The following is a 21782-nucleotide window of genomic DNA, read 5'->3' as shown; positions in this document are numbered from 1 at the left end:
CCCACAAGTGGGGCCCTTTCCTCAAGAACAGAGACTTAAATTCACTTTCTATTCTGTTTCCTGTCTGCAAGACCATCAACCTAAAGAAATCTTCTGTAGCTACTAAAACTGAGGCACCAGGTGTGGGCACTATCAAAAAGGAATGCTGGGCTTTGCCTTCCTCCCCTTGATTTATTATCCTCATTCACCCACAAGACTGAAATTCCCAAATAAGGGACCACCCTTAAAAATACTTGATTGGATGATACTAGTTCTCTAAGAATCATTTTGAGCTAGCTTAGCTAAAACACACTAGGGTGTCTACATGGCTCTGCCTAATCTTTTTCCCCTTATTTTTATTTTCCTTCTAAAAGGAACAGAAGGCAGATGTGCTGGTACACCTTATACCATGCGGACTAAATTCATTTGTAAAGATTACTTTACTCTCCTAGAAAAATACACATTGCAAATTTGAGGGCTACAACTTAACCACTTTAGAGGATTTCTGAGGGAGATGGGGTAACCTTTGAATATCAGAGTGTGTGGTGACGTGTGGGAGAGGAATATTAAATATGGTTGTGTCAGGAGGACTTTTAAAAAAATGTTTTTCCTTTTTTTTTTTTTTTCTTCTTCTAAAAAAGGAAAACCAACGTGCCATCTGTCTGGCTTATTTTGTGTATGTGCATGTATACACAGGGATAGCTTAGGGGGAGGGGCTGTGTCATGCAATGAGGCAAAAACAAGATGACTTCCTTTGACAGGGGAGCCTTAGTGTTATAGGAGGGAGACAAGGAGAGGTCACTGGAGAGGGCTCAGAATGTAGCTCTCTCTCGTTCCTATGGAGAACCCAGAACATCTGTGGTGGAGGGCAGAAAGCAGAATCATCTCTCAAGGGTATTCCTATCTGAACACATCAGATGTCCTATGAAAGTAAACAGGTCTGTTTTAGAATATAAATGGTCATGACTTCCTGTGCTCCTGAGGTGGGGCAAAATAATCCATGAACACATAATCCTTCTGGGCAATATGTTTCTGGAGTGGCCAGCAGAGGACTCTAGGAACACAGGTGAGGGCACAGTTGGGGAGAAAAAGGTTCTAGAGATGGAGTCTCTTCAGGGAGTCTTTGAGAAATGTCCTTTGTTCCAGTATTCCTAAGTGACAGCACTGGTGAGCTTGGTTTGAATTGTCACTCTGCAAAGGCCAAGGGCCAAGAGTCAGGAGGCCACTCTAGGTTGAAAAGAAAGTACATCTCGAGGCCAGTTTAGAGCTGCAAAATGGTTTGTGGCTAGGCCAGGAGGAGCAGATGTGGAAAGTCTCCGTTTTTTAGATGCCAATGGTCTGCAGAACCCGCCTCTCGTTGTCATTAAGGTGGCCTGAGAACATTATGTAGCAGGGCTGCTGAGCGAACTGGCAGAGGAAGTCCGTGAGATATGCCTGGAGGGAAGAAAAAGAATGGCATTACTGAGGGTTCCCAGGCTCACCATCTGTAGCAGGGCAAGAACCCCAAGTGGTACAGGAAGCACTGGCTTTTAGACAAATGCCAACACCCTGAGCGGTGGCTTTCTATGTTCTTGAATCTAGTTCAGGTTCAACCCAGAGACTAAATTCCATAAGGAAACAAAATTTTCCCAACAGATCTCATATTCCACCCAAGGACCTTCACAAGATGGCCGGGTTGCAAGAAATTGGACTGCAGGTTTAACACTAAGGTGCAAAGGCCCAGACCACCCAGAGCCCTTGACTACTCAGCAAGACAGGAACTCTCTGCCCTGAAGCTCCCAAGATGAACTATAAATAGGTTTGAGGCCATATTCCTCTTTCCGTGGCTTGAGACACTGTCACTTGCAAGACATCTATTTTCTCTGGACATTCTCACCTGCAGATCAATCTGATAGAGAGGATCCTTTAGGGCATCAGGGTCATCTTCCTCATCATCCTCGTAGTAATCCTCCTCTGTTAGACACAGCCAACATAGAGAGGGGTCAGGGCAGAGGCTCCTGCTTGTGCCCCAAGCAGGGAGGCATTACCACACGGCTGGGGTAGAAGGGCTAAAAAAGCCCAACGAATGTTCCTTGTGGGCCCATCCCTCCCCTTTCTTTGGCACCCCATTCTTGGTACCTGTGCACAGAAAAGGCTGTCCTCTTCTCAAACGGCTTACCATATTTACTTGTAGCGAGAATGTCAGATAAGAGTTGGCCAGCTAAACCATCCTCTTCCTCTTCTTCATCCTCTTCCTGGTCCTCCCACATATCATTGGAGTCATCTACTTGGAGATGAAAAGCAGCTGGAGCATGCTCACACATTCCCTTCCCAAATGCAAACAGGCCAGAACAGAAGGGTCCCAAGGGTTTCTACAATGTGGCCAAGCCCTCCCAAAATGTTTAAATGGAAGAACCGAGGGTGTTCTGGTGGGTAGATAAAAGGCTGAAACCCCTGAGAAAAACCAAGCAGAAAGGTTGCCTCCCGGCTGCCTCCTGCTCCAGCCTCTGAAGAGATTTCACAAGGTAGACCAGAAGAGCAGCTCTTAACATGTGTAGCAACGCTAGCCACATGACAGGCATGCAATAAACATTAAAAAGCCCCCAGTGATTCAATAACCCAAACTGGTAAATTTGAACATTTGTAACTTGATCTGTCAGGCTAAAAGTCTGCTGGGAGTAAGAGCCTCGTGCACCTTGACCCCACTCTGCAGGAGTGGCCTGGCGTGCGGCGTTGGCCTCCATGACGTTGGAGAGCTCATTGATGATCAGCTTCAGGATCTTGACCAGCAAAGGAATGTTTGTCCAGCGCTCAGGGTCTGGAAAGGAAAGGAAAGGCTTCTAGGCAAACTGTCAGTGGGCTCACTTCTGGCAGTGCTCACCAGACACAGTTCACCATCCCTCAAGCCTTCCACCATGCCAGACCATATCCACTTGCCACAGAACGACTGAAAGTTAAACTTCATTCTGCTTGGTGTTCTAAAAGTTCAGAAGTTAGGACAGATAAGAGAGTTCAGGAATTAGAGATAGGTTTTTGCTGGTAATAAAGCTTGGACACCAAGTAACTGAATAGAGTGCAATACTCCAGTCCCCATGACTTGCAGTTTGAGAAACAGCATAGGTAATTATAAACCTACAGCTGAAGAGGGCAGCTTTGTACTCGCTGCCTACAAATCACTGAAATCACAGGCCAAAAGCAATCTGATAACAAAGACATGCTGATATGGGTATCAGAGCTCCCGAATGAAGCTGGAAGCTGGGGTCCCTGAGATTGTTTTTGCCAACTTTCAGCAACAAGGAGGAACCATATGCTCTGATCCTTTGTTTACCTATAGCTTTCTGATTCTTTTTATCAAAGCCATCACTAACAATTGTATTTTAAAAATCTAGATCACAGTACATCCCTGCCTTCCACCCCACTTAGCCCCTAGGGAGGAGACTGGAGGGGCAGCAGCATCACCCACTTTTGGCTGACTTAGAGCGGGTGCGGATGCCCTCATCCATGCTGTAGATCTCCTCTCCCTTCACGCGGATATCCTGTAGCCGTTTGTCATCTGCATTGATGCCATGCTGGAGCAGTTTACACAGTGCCACAGAGCTAGCAAGGAAGAGCCAAAAAGGGTCAATCAGCAACCCATCTAGAGTTCACTCCAAGGAGATAAGCAATTATGTCCTAAGACTCTTCTCTTCGTTGGTGAAAATTGTTCACAACTAATTAGGAGAGATAAGAGAACCTAGCTGAAAATGGGATTTGTGTTCATAAGGATGGGCTAATGAGAACTTTTGAACTTCTTGAACAAAGCTAGGGTGGGCAAGGATCACAATGGCTGGCCACACGGGAACGTGCAACAGGGTGATGAGAACCAGTGGGAGGCAAGTCGAGGACAGGAAGTTAGCAAAGCCAGGGTTAGAAGGCTTGGGTTTATAAAGGAGAATAAGCCACTAGCAGTACTTGGCTGGGTGAAGTCTGTGGCAGAGGAGGATCTCTAGCCAGCAGAGAGGAAAAAAAACATGGTGTACTTTGTGTCGACTGTGTTTTAGAAATTTCAAGATGGCAGCTATTCAAAGACACTGATTAACAATAAAGAAATAGAGGGAAAAGGCAATACAAGGGGCAGTCTGACATGTTGAACAAAAATCAGTGAAGCAAGTCAGGGAAAGAAGAAATGCAAGGAGAGGGCAGAATGCCCACAGAAGAAAGATGGGCTCTACCTGACTTTGCCCTCATATTGTCCATAGAACAGATGCTGTCGGCTTGTCCACTCAGCCATTACAAACTCCAGGGCAGGTTTGCCAGTAGGTCCCGGGAGGCTGCACAGGAACTCCAAGAGGGGTTCCAGCTGAGTGTGCACCAGATGAGCGAACACCATGATCAGAGACTAGGAGGTAACAAGAAGGACATCTACTTCAGGGAAACCAATTTCAGAGACTTGGAGATGAGAGGGAATGGGGCTGGCCAGTCAAGAAATAGAGAACATGGAGATTTCCTTGTCAATATTTCTTGGGCCAGAATAGACAGATTTTACTTAACTGTTCTGCAAGGACAGTAAGACAAAGTAAAATACCTCAGGACCTGTATACTGATTTCCATCTCTACCACTTGGAGGTTGGGAAAGCCCTGTTCCCCACTGTCCTCTTACCTGCATGACACTGAGCGTTTCTGCCTGCTGCATCTTACTGAGGATGGCACGAAGAATCTGGTCCAGGTTCTCCCCCAGCTCCCGCCCTGCCTTGGAGATGAGGGTGGAGACGAGGCGACCCACAAAGGCCGCAGTGAATTCGGAGGTACGGGGGTCCAGGAGCTGGCTCACCACTTGCATCACGTACCACAGCCCATTGTGGCCCTGCTCGTCGTGCCACTGGGCCACCTGCTCCAGCGTCACTGACACGTAGGCCCGCAAGCACTCTCCACCATTCTGGGGAGACAAAGGTGGCAAATGAGATTAGCAACGGGGGGACAGATGTCAGGAGGCCCTCAGTCTGTATGGGCAAATGTTTTTCTTAGAGGCCTATGCCTCATAAGAGTAATGAACCTACAGGGTTTGTGGTGGGCACATACTATTGGAGTCAGGAATTTACTGTTACAGATATAGCCATGCACTATACAATCCTTGCTTTACCTAATCAGCTATCTCAAAAATGCGGATTTCCGATCACAAGGGATAATGGCCAAGTAAACTAAGTTTTAGCCATAAACATCTACTTCTAGTACTGGAAAAACATGTTTCAGATGTAAGCAATGATTACGGACACAATAGGTCTTTATGGGAATAAAGACAAAGCTATATGAACCACTGTCTCCTTAGAGATTTCCAAAGGCCTATTACTTTGCTGACTTTATTAAGTCAGAAAAGACTTTCTTATAGCTTCAAGTCTATGTTTGTAATCTCATCCACAATAGCAATACCCAGATACAGATGGATAGGATGTCTGGCATCCTTACATAATCTTATATATGTAAGATTACAACATATCCCAAAGCAGAGAATGCTTGGCTTCTGCAGTCCAGACCATTCCTGGGTCCCATGGTTAAATATGGATTTGAGAGACCTGTATCTCAAAAGCATGAGACTGTGTCAGCTTTCTCAGGCTACTATACGCCCATGGCCGGTGGGGGGGAGCGATCTTCCCTCTTCTAGTCACCACAGCTCAGATACCTGCATGGTGGCATTGTCATCTGTGTGAAGGGTGCATTGTGCCACGGCTGGGAAAGCTTGGCAGATGAGTAGCTGGGAAAGGGGAGGCTTTGTATTCCGTACTACTGTAGTCAGGATATCAATGGCCGTCTGAAGGAGAGAAGAGGAAAACGAGAGAATCAGAACCGCCCCTAGGGTGGGGGCCGGGGGTGCCCAACAACCAAGATCCTTATTGCATGGATACAACATAGCAACCCAAAGAAAGCTCATTAATTTTCATTAATGAAGTTTCTGAAGGAAAGGAATAATTCGATAGTAGACAGTGCTCTCAGCCTCCTCCTGATAGCTCACTGCCTGCTCAGGTATGGGGGCGGGCAGTTTACGGCGGGGAGTGGACATTCTGGTTACATGGTCAGTGGCACTGTGTAATAACAGCACTCTTTTCAATTCAATGAGGGCAATTCGGGAACAAGAGCCATTTTCTTAAAGCCTCAAGACTCACCCACTGTCCCGTGGGCACAGGAGCCCAGGAAAATCACCCTATGAATCTCTAATGCCACTGGTTTCCTGTCAGCGAGGTGCGATCTACAGGTGACATGTGCAGAGCGTGTGCACGCTCTTTTTCTTCCACCTCCGCCCACACCGGTGCCCTGTAGCCACTTACCGCACACAGTCCTGCAGGGATCTTGTCTGATGGGGCCTGCATTATGCTCACTAGAGTGGGAATCAGCCTCATCTGCATTGGGCCCTGACAGGCTTCAATCTGGGACAGCTCCTTGAAGATATCCTGGGCCAGCGAGGCGACGACAGGATCTGAAGTGGATAAGGCAACACAGAATCCCCCCCCCAGTGGTCTGCATGTACTTCTGGCTTAATGACGCCTGCTGTTCGGCCTCACCTAAGTTAACAACTTCTGCTTTGCTTACACATCACATCCCTGGGACCTAGGGAAGCCGTATGAAGAACCTGGAACAGGAGAGATGCTAAATCTGCAAGAGCCAGAGTATGCATGGTTTCATTAAGTCAGAGACTGGCCAGTAATAGCTACTCCTAAAATGAAACTTGGCTCTTTTTCTGGGGCAAATCTTTAATGACTTTTATTCTTATGAAACCTGGATTATGAAACCAAACGCTTAAGGAAAAAAAAAAATCCCCACTGATACTTTGTTAAGAAGACCATGAAAGTTTCAAAGATTGCCACAACACTCATTGCCAGGTTCTCCCATGTTGAAGAGGAATCATATACATCTCCTAGGGGTTAGTCACGATAGAAAAAAGAACTCCCAAAGCATTTCCAATGCAAAAGGCAAAACCCTCACAAGGCAGAGCCTTGTGAAGAAATGAAACTTTGGCTTGACCTACTTCACCTATTTAAGAAATATTTCTTCCTGTATCTAGCAGGAAAAAATAGAAAGTGTGCAGTGTACTAAGATACATGTTAAAAGATCACTGCGGCATTGCTTTGAAAAAAAATTGCTAACAATCTAGACGTGCACTAACAGAACAGGCAAATTATGATACAGCCATTTTATGGAATATTATGTGGTGGCTGAAGAGAATGAGAGATACCTAAGAGTGCAATGTGGAACCTCTTCAGGATACATTCTTTTTTTTTTTTTTTTTTTGAAGATTTTATTTATTTTGTCAGAGAGAGAGAGCACAAGCAGGGGGAGCGAAAGGCAGAGGAAGAAGCAGACTCCAATGCAGGACTTGATCCCAGAACCCTGGGATCATGACCTGAGCTGAAGACAGATGCTTAACTTACTGAGCCACCCAGGTGTCCCTTCAGGACACACTTTAAGTGAAAAAGCAAATCAAATAAAATGTTTAGTATGATGTCATATTATATAACTCCTACCTCTACATATCCTGTATTTCAATACTGGCGCTCCCTCTATAAAAACAAATATCCTCAATATTTTCTCTGGTAACGAAGCATTACACAAGTAAAGTGTTGTTAATAATACATACTCACTAATGAAAAACTTAAAATGTAGGGAAGTATTCAAGGAAAGAAAACACCTGGAATTCCACCACCTAGAGAGACCTACCCTTAACATTTTGATGTATTTTCTTCTGGTATTTTTTTAATATACGTATCTATACACTAATTGTCTAAAACAAACCCCAAACTTGGGATTATATTCTTTTTTTTTTTTAAAGATTTTATTTATTTATTTATTTAATTGACAGAGAGAGAGAGAGAGAGACAGCGTGAGAGAGAACACAAGCAGGGGAGTGGGAGAGGGAGAAGCAGGCTTCCGGCCAAGCAGGGAGCCTGATGCGGGGCTCGATCCCAGGACCCTGGGATCATGACCTGAGCTGAAGGCAGTCGCTTAACCAACTGAGCCACCCAGGTGCCCCTTGGGATTATATTCTATGCAGTTTGGAAAACCCTCTATTCTCTTCTTATAATGTGAGCACTTTCCCATGGCTTTAACTTTCCTTTCAAGTTTGATTTTTAGAGGATGCATGGTATTACACTTTACATCTTTCTGGGGCATATAATTAATCTTTTTTATTACTTCTAAATTTTTGCTACTACAAAAGCCATGTGATGAACCCTACTGTTCGTAACCTTTCGCATGTGTCTTTCTTCAGTATCTTTCCACATTATAGCTGTAAGCCTCTTCTTTTAAGAAGATTTTGATGTAGTCGCTCAATTTCCTACTTGATTGTTAAAGTTCTGAATTGTACCTCTTGCCCGCTAACCCTTTACTCGTTGTCTTTTTCCCCAGTTCTGACTGCAGGTCAAAGTGACAGGAATAGCTACTCTACTTTTTGGTGTTCCTGTAGCTCCAGTATGGCTCTCCTCTTTGCTGAGTGAAAGCTATTCTTTGCTTCTGATGCTTAAGATCATCAGACGCAGGGAAAAGTTTCACCTAAATTCACCAGCCATCACCTTCCCTTTGGTGTCCTTCATCCACACACAGTCCTGGTGCATACCGTTACTGTACTTCAGGAAAATGGCGATGGTGAAGGGGCAGATTTTGCTTTCCATGCTTGCTGTGAACTCTGGGTCTACTGTACAAACGATGCACAGGGTCTCCATCACCAGGTTGAGGACCTCTGAGCTGAACTGGGCTGCTAGGTGAATTAAGCCATCCAGGATACTGGGGAGGAAGGGCTGAAGCACGTGGGTACTCTCTGAGACTTTTAGTTGGTCACAATAACTAGAGAGAGAGAGAGAGAGAGAGAAGCAAGCATTACTCCCAAGTGGATCTCTTAATTCCTGGTTCTTCTATTTGACAGATTACAGCATTTATATGTGTAGCTTTATTTTTTTTTAAAGATTTTATTTATTTATTTTGACAGAGAGAGACAGCGAGAGGGAACACAAGCAGGGGAAGTGGGAGAGGGAGAAGCAGGCTTCCCGTGGAGCAGGGAGCCCAAGCCGAAGGCAGATGCTTAACGACTGAGCCACCCAGGAGCCCCATATATGTAGCTTTATGAAGCTACTTGTAGAGTTAGTTTTTACATCTTTCTGGGGCATATTTTGTAAACATCAGCACCACCATCTCTATGCTAATTTATTTCTGCTTTGGTTTTTTGCTATTTTAAACTTTCACCCCTCTCCCACTCTGTCATATCATTATATTCAAATTAAGATGTTAATTAAATGCTTTATAATTCCTCAGATTACTGCTTTAATCACATCCTTCAGATTTTTATATATTCCTGTTATTTTTCAAATAGTTACAGTGGGTTTTTTTGTTTTTTTTTTTAAAGATTTTATTTATTTGAGAGAGAGAGAATGAGAGAGAACACATGAGAGGGGATAGGGTCAGAGGACGAAGCAGACTCCCTGCCGAGCAGGGAGCCCGATGCGGGACTCGATCCAGGGACTCCAGGATCATGACCTGAGCCGAAGGCAGTCGCTTAACCAACTGAGCCACCCAGGCGCCCGTTACAGTGGTTTTAAGACTTTTAAAATTTATTTATTTGAGAGAGAGAGAGTCGGGGGAGGAGCAGAGGGAGAAGGAGAAGCAGACTCCCGAGCACAGAGCCCAATGAGGGGCTCGATCCCATCACCCTGAGATCATGACCTGAGCCAAAATCAAGAGTCAGACGCCTTAAATAAATCTTAAAAAAAACCTAAACAAAACAAAAACAGGATTGTGGGGGAGGCTCTGAGTGGCTCAGTTGGTTGAGTGTCTCTGACTCCTGGTTTCAGCTCAGGTAGTGATCTCACGGTCATGAGATCGAGCCCCGCATCAGGCTCTGGGCTCAGAGCGGAGTATGCTTCGGATTCTCTATCCCTCTGCCCTTCCCACTCGTGCTCTCTCTCTCCAAAAAATAAATCCTAAAAAAAAAAAAGTCAGGAGCGCCTGGGTGGCTCAGCAGGGAGCCTGCTTCTTCCTCTGCCTGTGTTCTCTCTCTCTCTCTGACAAATAAATCTTTAAAACAAAACAACAACAAAAAACAAAAAACCAAAAACCCTGTAAATATTTGGGGGCACTTGGGTGGCTTAGTTCAGCATCTGATTCTTTTTTTTTTTTTTTTAAGATTTTATTTATTTATCTGACAGAGAGAGAGCAAAAGCAGGCAGAGGGAAAGGGAGAAGCAGGTGCCCTACCAAGCAGAGAGCCTGCATGGGGCTCCATCCCAGGACCCTGGGATCATGACCTGAGCAGAAGGCAGATGCTTAACTGACTGAGCCACCTAGGCATCCCAATATTTTTTTTTTTAAGACTTTATTTATTTGACAGAGAGAGACACAGCGAGAGAGGGAACACAAACAGGAGGAGTGGGAGAGGGAGAAGCAGGCTTCCCACAGAGGAGGGAGCCTGATGTGGGGCTCGATCCCAGGATCCCGTGACCATGACCCGAGCCGAAGGCAGACGCCCAACGACTGAGCCACCCAGGCGCCCCCCCAACAGTTAGTTTTTTAACATCTTTTCTAACACAACTGTTATTTAGTAGGAGATTATTTACCTTTCATGTTATAAAAATTTTGTACTTTTTGGAGTATTTTGCATCCTAAAATGAGATCAATTTGTATAGACATTCTATGCAATAAATTTGTATAATATCTGTGTACAGTAGAAAATTGTGTACTAAAATTCATATAATATTTATAGGGTTTAAAGTTTTCTATACATAGTTTTAACTTATTCACCTCTTATTCAATCAATATTTACTGAGTGCTGCTTACCATGTCCATGGAATATAATTATTAAAGACATACTGTTTAAGTCTTTACTTTCGTTTATCTTCAGAATAGCAATAAAAGTCAATAAAAACGCTGTTTCTCTATGTTAAAAGAACCTAGTACAGAAACAAGGCCCTCCCCAGGTACTCAATAAATGTTTTTTCCTAAATTTTTTTTAAGTGGCTTATAACCATGTTAGTTGTGTCAGATGCTGGGTTCAAAGGTCCATAATGAACAGTGAAACTGTGGGCTTTGATCTCTCAGATTTGTCCATAGACTTTTAAAATAATATTTATTCACTTATTTGAGAGAGAGAGAGTGGGCGAGTGGATGGAGGAGCAGAGCGAGAGGGACAAGCAGGTCCCACAACCCATGAGATCATGACCTGAGCCGAAATCACGAGTCGTACACTTAACCAGCTGAGCCACCCAGGAGCCCCAGACTTTTTGTTTTTTGGTCCATAACATCTTGATTTTCAATTCTACCTTGCTCTGTATCTACCTTTTCCTTAAGAGCTGATCTGTCATCTGGCCTTGGTCAGCTCTCAACTCTCAGACCAGGTTTTGCACCCATCTCTCTACTGGTACTCAGTTGTGCTCTACCTTGTCCTCTTGCTTCTCCACTCTAAGGATTTACAGTTACTTTGCTCTTCTGATGAACTTGAAACTATACAGTCTGGTAGATCATGGAGATCACATTATCTGCTTAGATCATATGGGATCTTGTATGCCACACTAAGGGAGGCTAGATTTTATTTTGGAAGCCAGTGTATCTCAAACTTTTTTTTACAAATTATTTCTAATACCTTCTTTGCCCTCCCTGAAAGTCTTCAAGCAAAACTGAAGCTCCAGGAAGATGCTATAGATTTATCCTGTGGTTTCACGTATCAGCCGGCATACTAGGACTTTGTTCTGGGGTACCTGTATCTCAGTTTGAAGAGCACAACTGGAACGAGTAGAATTTCATTTACAGGAGCAAAACTATCAGGTTTCTTATTTATTTATTTATTTATTTTTTTTTTTTTTTAAAGATTTTATTTATTCATTTGAGACACAGAGATAGAGAGAGAGAGAGCATGAGCAGGGGGGAGGCATAGGGAGAGGGAGAAACAGGGTCCCCGCTGAGCCAGGAGCCCGATGTGGAGCTCGATCCCAGGACCCTGGAATCATGACCTGAACCGAAGGCAGACGCTTAACCGACTGAGCCACCCAGGCGCCCCTCAGGTTTCTATTTTAGAAAGAACAGTTAGACAGCTAAAATACTACGGATTGCTGTAGTGGAGGCTGGAGCAGAGATATCAATTAGGAAGCTATAGCAGCAATTCAGGCTACAAGAAGTTGAGAATACAAGCTAGGCTAGTAGTAGTAGGAGAGAAGAGATGAAAGGCTAAGGAACCAAGACCTAAAAGGCAGAGATCTGGGATCTCCACTTTTACTAAAACAGGGGATACAAAATCTCTTTAAGCATAAGATCTAAAGGTACCAATTTCTTAAAAAAAAAAAAAAAAAGTACCGATTTCTTCTACTAAAACAGAGAATACAGGTAGGGCAGGCTTGGAGGCGGTCAACAGTAAGCTCAGTAGTGGATGTGTTTATTTTCAGATACTTAAAATGATTTCGGACAGTTTGCAATGATACATATTATGACATGGAAGAATAAATTAAAACCAGGACAAAAGAAAAGCAAAGGTGGTGTGATGGTCATTAATAGGTTGCTAGTGACATCAGAAAGAACAGTTTCAGTAATGTGATAAGGACATAAGCCAGACCGTAAATGGTTGGGAAACTGAATAGGGAAATGATCAACTGGAGAATCCTGGCTGTGAAGAAAATAGCTAGGATCCCTTCATAGACAGTTTCTAACCTGGGATCCACAGATGTGGTCAAGGGATCCAGCCTTTGATACATTATATAAAATTTTTTTTTTAGATTAAACTTTCTTTTAAATTTTATAAACATGTATGAGTGTCCATTTCCCTGGTGTACAAAGCTTTGGTCACCTTTTCAGAGGTTTGCTTCACCTTTCAAGTAAATCACTGCCCACGTAGTCAGAGACTTAACATTATTCTTGTTTTCTTCACATTTTTCTGATTATAAATTTATGAACAAATCAACTTAAAATTTTTAACTTAATTTTTTTCAGCTTTATTGAGGTATAATTACATATACCACTGTAAGATATTTAAAGTATACATTGCTGTGATTTGATATACACATACACTGTGAAAGTTCCTCATCCCATTTGTTAACACATCCAATACATTTTTTGTGTGTGTGAGAAAATTTAGGTTCTATTCTCTAACAAATTTCAATTATATAATAAAGTGTTATCAACTTAATCAGTTTTATATTAGATCTTCTGATTTTGTTCATCTTACAGAGGAGAGTGTGTACCCTTTTATTAACCTCTCCCTAAACCCCCACCCTCCAGCAATCACTTTCTGCCTTTTTTTTTTTTTAAGATTTTATTTATTAGAAGGAGAGAGAGAGAATGAGCCCGAGTGGTGGGAGAAGCAGAGGGAGAAGGACATGCAGACTGCACACTAAGCCCAGTCCATAACAGAGCTCGATCCCAAGACCCTGAGATCATGACCCAAACCGAAATCAAGAGTCAGACACACAACTGACAGAACCACCCAGGCACCCCACTGCTCTCTTTTTAAAACGAGAATTATTTTATTTTGATTCTAGATATAAATGATACCATGCACTATTTGTCTTTCTCTGTGTGGTTTTCACTTAGCATGATGCCTTCAAGATCCATTCCTGTTGCTGCAAATGGCAGTTCCTTCTTTCTCACAGCTAAATATTATTCCATTGCATATGTATACCACATCTTTATCCCTTCATCTGCTGACACACACTTAGGCTGTTCCCATATGTTGGCTACTGTAAATAACAAGCAATGAACATGGCACTGCAATCTCTTCTAGATCCTGTTTTCATGTCCTTTGGATATTTACCCAAAACTGGGATTGTTAAATGAAATGGTAGTTCTATTTAAAATTTTTGAGGAAACTCCATATTGTTTTTCATATACTGCTTTACCAATCAATAGACATTCCCACCACCAACAGTGTACAAGGGTTCCCTTTTCTCCACATCCTCATCAACACTTGTTATTTTTTTGTTTTAAAGATTTTATTTATTTATTTGACAGATGGAGACACAGCGAGAGAGGGAACACAAGCAGGGGGAGTGGGAGAGGGAGAGGCAGGCTTCCCACTGAGCAGGGAGCCTGATGCGGGGCTCGATCCCAGGACCCTGGGATCATAACCCAAGCCGAAGGCAGACACTTAACGACTGAGCCACCCAGGCGCCCCTACACTTGTTATTCTGGTTAACAAAATACACTGTTGTTTTGGATGACAGCCATTCTAACATGTGTGAGGTGTTATCTCATTGTGGTTTTGATTTGCATTTCCCTGATAATTAGAGATGTTGAGTACATTTTCATTTACCTGTTGGCCACTTATAGGTCTTCTTTAGAAAAGTGTATATTCAGTTTCTGTGCCATTTTTTAACTGGACTGTTTTATTTGCTATTGAGGTTTTTTTTTTTAATCCTTGAGCGTTTTTTAAAAATTTTTTATTATGTTGATCTGCTATTGTTTTTTAAAATATATTTAGAATATTACTCCCCTATTAGATATAATGATTTACAAACATTTTCTCCTATCTTGTAGGTTGCCTTTTCATTTTCTTGATGGCTTCCTTTGCTGTGCACAAGCTTTTCGGCTTGATGTAGTCCCACTTATTTATTTTTGCTTTTGTTGCCTTAGTTCTTGGTGTCAAACTCAAAAAACCACTGCCAAAACCAATACCAAGGATCTTAACTTCTATGTTTTCTTCTAGGAGTTTCATGGTTTTAGGTCTTGTGTTCAAATTTTTAATCCATTCTGAGTTGACTTTGGTGTATGGTATAAGATTAAGGTTCAGTTTCACTCTTTTGGATATGGCTGACCAGTTTTCCCAACACCATTCATTGAAGAGACTGTTCTTTCCCCATTGTACACTTCTGGCTCCTTTGTTGTACATTAACTGACCATATATGTGTAGGTTTACTCCCAGGCTCTACATTCTGTTCCACCAATCTGTGTATCTGTTTTATGCCAATACCATACTGTTTTGATTACTACTATAGTTTTTTAATATAGTTTGAAATCAGGGAGTGTGAAGCCTCCAGTTTTGTTCTTTCTCAAGATTGCTTTGACCATTCAAGGTCTTTTGTGATTCCATACAAAGTTTAAGACTGTCTGCCACTGGGAGTTTTAATAGGAATTGCAACGAATCTGTAGATTCTTTTCAGGAGTGTGAAAATTTTAATAACATTAATACTTCTAATGCATGAGCATGGAATTAACTTTCCATCTTATTTGTGTTTTCTTCAATCTCTTTCCTCAATGTCTTATAGTTTTCAGTGTACAGATCTTTTTTTTAAAAAAAGATTTTATTTGAGAGAGAGAGCGAGCGAGCGTGCACAAGTGGGGGGAGGGGCAGAAAGAGAGGGATAAGCAGACTCCCCGCTCAGCCCCAGGACCCTGAGATCCTGATCCAAGCTGAAGTCAGATGCTTAATCAACTGAGCAACCCACCAGGCACCTCTTCAGTGTACAGATCTTTAATCTACTTGGTTAAATTTATTCTTGGTATTTTATTGTTTTTGATGCAATTATAAATAACATTGTTTTAAAATTTTCTCAAAGTTCATTATTAGAAATGCAACTGATTTTTGTGTATTTTGTATCCTGTAAATTTACTGGATTAATTCTAACAGTTTTTTGGTGGAGGTTTTAGGGTTTTCTATATATAATACCATGTGTCAACTGCAAATAGACACAATTTTATGTCTTCCTTTCTAATTTGGATGCCTTTTCTTTCCTAACTGCTTTAGCTAAAACTTCCATTACTATGTTGAACAGGAATGGTGAGAGTGGACATTCTTGTCTTATTCTTGGTCTTAAAGGAAAAACTTGCAGTTTCATTGTTCAGTATGATGTTAGCTGTGGGTTTCTCATAGTTGGTCTCTATTGTGTTAAGGTGTGTTCCTACTATATTCACTGTGTTGAGAGTTTTTATCCTGAATGGATACTGAATTTTGTCAATGCCTTTACTGAATCTACTGAGCTAATCCTATCATTTTTATCTTTCATTCTATTAAGTGGTATATCACATTTATTGGTTTACATATGTTGAACCATCCTTGTATCTCAGGGATAAATGCCACTTGATCATAGTTGTGATCCTTTTAATGTACTATTGAATTTGGTTTCCTCCTATTTTGTTGGGGATTTCTGCATCTATATTCATCAGGGATATTGGGGCCTGTAGTTTTCTTCTACTGTCTTTGTCTGGTTTTGGTATCAGGGTAATGCTGACTTCATAAAATGTTTGGAAGTGCTCCTTCATCTTTAGTTTTTTTTTTTTTTTAAATATTTTATTTATTTATTTGACAGAGAGAGAGACAGCGAGAAAGGGAACACAAGCAGGGGGAGTGGGAGAGGTTGAGAAGCAAGCTCCCGGCTGAGCAGGGAGTCCAATGCGGGGCTCGATCCCAGGACCCCGGGATCATGACCTGAGCCAAAGGCAGGCATTTAACGACTGAGCCACCCAGGCACCCCTCTTTAGTTTTTTTTGGAAAAGTCTGAGCAAGATTTGTATTAATTCTTCTTTAAATGTTTGGTAGAATTCACCAGTGAAATCATCTGGTCCTGGGCTTTTCTTTTTTTTTTAAAGATTTTATTTATTTGTTTGACAGAGAGAATGAGACAGAGAGAGAGCATGAGACGGGGGGAGGATCAGAGGGAGAAGCAGACTCCCTGCTGAGTAGGGAGTCCGATGCGGGACTCGATCCTGGGACTCCAGGATCATGACCTGAGCCGAAGGCAGTCGCTTAACCAACTGAGCCACCCAGGTGCCCTGGGCTTTTCTTTTATGGGAAGTTTTTGATTACTGATCCAATATGCTTACTTGCTAATGTCTGTTCAAATTATCTATTTTGTCACAATTCAGTCTTGATAAGCTGTATGTTTCTAGGAATTTTCCATTTTTTCTAGGTTATCCAATTTGTTGGCATATAATTGTTCATAGTAGTCTCTTATGATCCTTTGCCTTTCTGTGGTATCGTTATAATGTCTCGTTCATTTCTGATTTTTAAAAAAGATTTATTTAATTAATTTATTTTTTAAGATTTTATTTATTTGAGAGAGACACAGTGATAAAGGGAACACAAGCAGGGGGGTGGGAGAGGGAGAAGCAGGCTTCCCGCGGAGCAGGGAGCCCGAAGGAGGGCTCCATCCCAGGATCCTGAGATCATGACCTGAGCCGAAGGCAGATGCTTAATGACTGAGTCATCCAGGCACCCAAGATTTATTTTAGAGAGAGAGAGAGGGCACACACACATGTGCAAACAGGGCCTTGAGGGACAGAGAGAATCCTCAAGCAGACTCCCCGCTGAGCACAGAGCCCGGATTCGGGTCTCAATCTCACAACCCTGAGATCATGACCTGAGCTGAAACCAAGAGTCAGAGGCTTAACCGAATGAGCCACCCTGGTGCCCCTCATTTCTGATTTTATTTTTTTATTTTTTATTTTTTAAAGATTTTATTTATTTATTTTGAGAGAGAGAGAATGAGAGAGAACACGTGAGAGGGGGGAGGGTCAGAGGGAGAAGCAGACTCCCTGCCAAGCAGGGAGCCCGATGCGGGACTCGATCCCGGGACTCCAGGATCATGACCTGAGCCGAAGGCAGTCGCTTAACCAACTGAGCCACCCAGGCGCCCTCATTTCTGATTTTATATTTGAGTCTTCTCTCATTTCTTTTTAGCTTAGCTAGAGTTTATCGGTTTTGTGTTTTCAAAAAACACAGCTCTTAGGTTAGCTGGTCTTTTCTATGGTTTTTCTGGTCTCTATTTATTTTTGCTTGGATCTTCCTATTATTAACTTTGGGCTTAATGTGTTCTTCTTTTTCTAGTTCCTGAGATGTAAAGTTGTTTGAGATTTTTTTTTCTTAATGTAGAGACTTATCTCTATAAACTCTCCTAAAACTGGTTTTGCTGTATCCCTTAAGTTTTGGTATGTTTCCATTTTTGTTTCAAGATATTTTTCTATTGATTTCTTTTTCCACTGATTGTTTAGGAGTTTGTTAATTTTCACGTATTTGTGAATTTTTTTAGTTTTCCTCCTGTAATTAATTTCTACTGTTATTTCACTGTGATTGGAGAAGAGAGCTGGTATGATTTCAGTCTTAAGTTTGCTAGGACTTGTTTTGTGACCTAACACAATGACCTTTCCTGGAGGATGCTTGAGAAGAATGTGTATTCTGCTGCTGTTGGATAGGACGTTCTGTATATGCCTAGTAGGTCCATTTAGTCAAAAGTATAATTCAAATCCAATATTTCCTTATTGATTTCTGTTTGGATGATCTACCCATTGTTGAAAGTGGGTTATTAAAAGTCCCCTACAATTACTGTATTATTGTCTATTTCTCCCTTCAGATGTTAGTATTTGCTTAATATATTTAGGTGCTCCAATGTCAAATGTATATATATTTACAAATGTTATATCTTTTTGATGAATTGACCCCTTTATCATTACATAATGACCTTTTTTCTGTCTCTTGTACAGCTTTTGAGCTAAAGTCTATTTTATCTGATAAAAATATAGCTACCCTTGCTCTGTTTTGGTTTCCACTTGGATGGAATAGCTTTTCCATCACCTCATTTTGAGCATGTGTATCCTGAAGTGAGTTTCTTAAAAGCAGCATATAAATTGGGTCTTTTCTATTTTTTTAAAAGATTTTTTATTTATCTGACAGAGAGAGAGAGACAGCCAGAGAAGGAACACAAGCAGTGGGAGCGGGAGAGGGAGAAGCAGGCTCCCCGCTGAGCAGGGAGCCCGATGTGAGGCTCGATCCCAGGACTCCCTGATCATGACCTGAGCTGAAGGTAGACACTTAACAACTGAGCCACCCAGGCGCCCTTGTTCCTTTCTTCCTCTCTTGCTGTTTTGTGAATTTATTATTTCCCATAGTGGAATGCTCTGATTCTGTTGTCTATTATAGATTTTTGCTTTGTGGTTACTGTGAGGCTTACATAAAACATTTATAGATATAACAGTTTATTTCACACTGATAACTTTGTATACAAAAGCTCTACTCTTTATTCCCTCTTTTATGTTTTTGATACCACAATTTAACTTTTTATATTATATATTCATTAAATTATTTAGCTAGCTATTTTCAATACTTTTGTCCCTTAACCTTTAGAGATAAGTGGTTAACACATTGCCAGATTACAGAATTAAGGTATTCTGAATTTGATTGTATACTTATCTTTATCAGTGTGTTGTATACTTCATATTATTAATTTCATTTCAGCTTTAAGAATTCTTTCAGCATTTCTTGTAAGGTAGGCCTAGTAGTGAAGAATTCCCTCAGCTTTGTTTGAGAGGCTGTATCTTGCCTTCATTCCTGAAGGACATCTTTGCTGCGTTTTCTTGGTTGACAGTTTTTTCTTTCAGCACTTTAAACATATCATGCCACTCTCTCCCGGCCTGCAGGGTTTCTGCTGCAAAGTCAGCTGACAGTCTTATAGGGATTTCCTTACATGAGAGAAATATTTTTCTCTTGCTGCTTTAAAAGTCATCTGATTTTAGACAATTTTTTTTAACTAATTGATAGTTTTATTATAATGTATGTTGGAGAAGATCACTTTGAATTTGAAATTTTGGGGTGAAATATTAGCTTCATGAACATGGATGTACGATCTCTCTTCAGATTTGGGACATTCTCAGATGTTGTTTCTTTAGGCTTTCTGCCCCCTTCTACCTCTCTTCTCCTTCCGGAGCTCCAATAATTCACAGATGGTTTCTCCTAATGGCATCCTGAAGTTCACATAGGTTTTCTACATTCTTTTTCATTCCTTATTCTTTGCCCTCCTTGAGTGGATAATTTCAAAGGTCCTGTCTTCTTTTCCACAGGTTTTTTTCTTCCTCTTGAGTTGTTCTGCTTTCGATGGTCTCTGTTGCATTTTTTATTTCATTCATTGTATTCTTCACCTCTGGAATTTCTGCTTGGTTCTTTTTCATGATGTCTATTTCTTTGTTGAACTTCTCATTATGTTTCTGTATTGTTTTTCTGATTTCATTGAATTGTTTTTTGTGTTTTCTTGTAGCTCACTGAGCTCCTTAAAACAGTTATTTTGGATTCTTTATCAGGTATATCACAGATCTCCGTGTTTGGGCTCAGTTACTGGAAAATTACTGTGCTCCTTTTGTGGTGTCACGTTTCCTTGATTTTTCATGTTCCTTGAAGTCTTTCTTGTGTTGCAGGTCTTCACATTTGAAGTAACGGTTACTTCTTCCAGTCTTTACTGACTGACCCCTTTAAACTGTCCAGTCTTGGATTTCTTTGGCTCCAGTGCTATGCTGGAATCTCTCTGCTGGACTCCCGGACTTCCAAAAAGGCTCTTTCATCTTTGGCTGATTGTCTAAATCTGTGTTCTCCAGGGGTTCCTGGACCACAGCTGAGAGGGGGTGGAGCCAGTTCATGGACTATTTCAGGGTCTGCAGCTGGGACTAAGGTCTGTATTCCTATTCTCCAACACACAGCTGGGTAAGATCCTCCCAGGTACTTGACCTGTGGTGCTGGTGATAGAATCCAAGCCCTTAAGGGCATGGAGCTGTGTCTGGGGCTACAGCCAGGACTAGGGTTGATACATCAGCTGCTGGGTGTGGGCCTGACTTCTCAAAATGGCTCTCCTTGGGGCGCCTGGGTGGCTCAGCTGTTGGGCGTCTGCCTTCGGCTCGGGTCAGGAGCCCCACATCGGGCTCTCTGCTCGGCGGGGAGCCTGCTTCTCCCTCTCCCCTCCCCCTGCTTGTGTTCCCTCTCTCACTGTCTCCCTGTCAAATAGATAAATAAATTAATTAATTAATTAATTTAAAAAAAATCTGCTCTTCTTCCTGTGTCCCCCATGTCAATTCTACCTTCCACTCTACTCTTAAAAAAAAAAAAAAAAAAAAAAATGGCTCTCCTTGTTCTTGGACAGCACTGGGGTTTCAGTCTCCTCTCTGGGTCTCACAGCTCCCACAAAGGCACTGTTGTCCATCAATAGATGCCAAGTTATTGTTGTTGAGGGAGGGATACAAGCGACAGGCATCTTATTCTGCCATCCTGCATACACTATTTCCCCTCAATGCTTTCTAAAGACATATATAATAATGCAGAGCATCTCAATCTCTACTTCAAAAGAAGAGAGCACCAGTAGGAAGAAGATGAATTTTGTATTTTTAGAATTTTAGGTAGTTTTTAGGATTCGATTGAGATTTTTAAGTTTGGACTTTAAAATATTTCTTAAAACAACAATACTCCCTCTGATCTTGGTAGGAATATAAATAAATGACTAGTTGAGCCACTAGTATATTAGCTGTGAAAAATGGAGGTAAAACTAGGAGAAAATAAGCAGTATTTCTAGGCCTCATTATCCCAAATTTAGTCTCTAAAACAGGGAAATCAATCAACAAAAGGACCTGGGCTCTAATCATGCTTCTATAATTCTTTAATTACAACCCTATGCAAGTTATTTATCCCTCAATTCTTCACCTTTCTAAGAAAGGGAGTTGGTCTAGATGTTTCCAGAGCTGGAGTGAATTTTAAACGAATGAGGAACAAAAGGGAACAAGATCTACTGGGACTCAAAGAAGCCACATTGTTTCTTTTTTTTTTTTTCTGTTTTCTCTTTTCACTGTGCAACCCACTTCAGTGCCTGCAGCCTGTGGCACAGAGGCCAGGCAATGGTTCGGGGCCACAGTTTGCTCTGGCATGGGGCACTATGAGAGGCCCAGAGGGACGAGCCTACCATAAATCCAAACCCATGCATAGAAGCCACGTTCTTGATATGTTTTTTTCCCGTCCATTTGCCATTTGGTAGGAGATCTTCATCAGAAATTTCCAAGCAACATAATCTACTGGCCAAATGCTGTTTGGGACTTCTACTCTGAGAAACTTTCTCTTAAAATAGCTCTTACCACCCTAAGGTGGTG

At 41.8% G+C, this 21782-nt stretch overlaps 1 protein-coding gene, 1 long non-coding RNA gene and 1 other non-coding gene across 4 annotated transcripts in view; all 3 read right to left on the bottom strand.

Annotated features, from left to right (window-relative positions):
- Positions 1 to 400: 400 nt before the first annotated feature.
- Positions 401 to 21782, bottom strand: part of IPO9 (importin 9) — a 58862-nt gene continuing 37480 nt past the window's right edge. Inside the window, exons 15-24 of one of the 2 annotated variants that reach the window (XM_081823048.1) lie at positions 8540 to 8766; positions 6258 to 6406; positions 5615 to 5743; positions 4598 to 4873; positions 4170 to 4336; positions 3422 to 3555; positions 2654 to 2776; positions 2138 to 2242; positions 1856 to 1932; positions 401 to 1413 (exon numbers count right to left, since the gene is read on the bottom strand). In XM_081823048.1, the coding sequence (XP_081679174.1) occupies positions 1303 to 1413; positions 1856 to 1932; positions 2138 to 2242; positions 2654 to 2776; positions 3422 to 3555; positions 4170 to 4336; positions 4598 to 4873; positions 5615 to 5743; positions 6258 to 6406; positions 8540 to 8766 (1498 nt within the window). In that variant the 3' untranslated portion in view covers positions 401 to 1302. Of the gene's footprint in view, positions 1414 to 1855; positions 1933 to 2137; positions 2243 to 2653; positions 2777 to 3421; positions 3556 to 4169; positions 4337 to 4597; positions 4874 to 5614; positions 5744 to 6257; positions 6407 to 8539; positions 8767 to 21782 lie in introns of those variants that run through there. The other variant, XM_081823049.1, reaches the window with a different exon arrangement.
- On the bottom strand, positions 9300 to 21777 carry LOC145722005 (uncharacterized). Its single transcript, XR_014146045.1, has 2 exons — positions 17515 to 21777; positions 9300 to 17292 (listed from the first exon to the last, which is right to left on the bottom strand). It is a non-coding gene; the product is annotated as an uncharacterized LOC145722005 (long non-coding RNA).
- On the bottom strand, positions 21483 to 21617 carry LOC115937091 (small nucleolar RNA SNORA42/SNORA80 family). The gene has a single exon (XR_004072419.2). It is a non-coding gene; the product is annotated as a small nucleolar RNA SNORA42/SNORA80 family (small nucleolar RNA).

Source organism: Leptonychotes weddellii, chromosome 6 (assembly GCF_054177405.1).
Source record: "Leptonychotes weddellii isolate Sample4059 chromosome 6, ASM5417740v2, whole genome shotgun sequence".
Classification (NCBI taxonomy): domain Eukaryota; kingdom Metazoa; phylum Chordata; class Mammalia; order Carnivora; family Phocidae; genus Leptonychotes; species Leptonychotes weddellii.
Note: the sequence above shows the minus strand (reverse complement) of the source record. Positions and strands in the feature narration are given on the sequence as shown.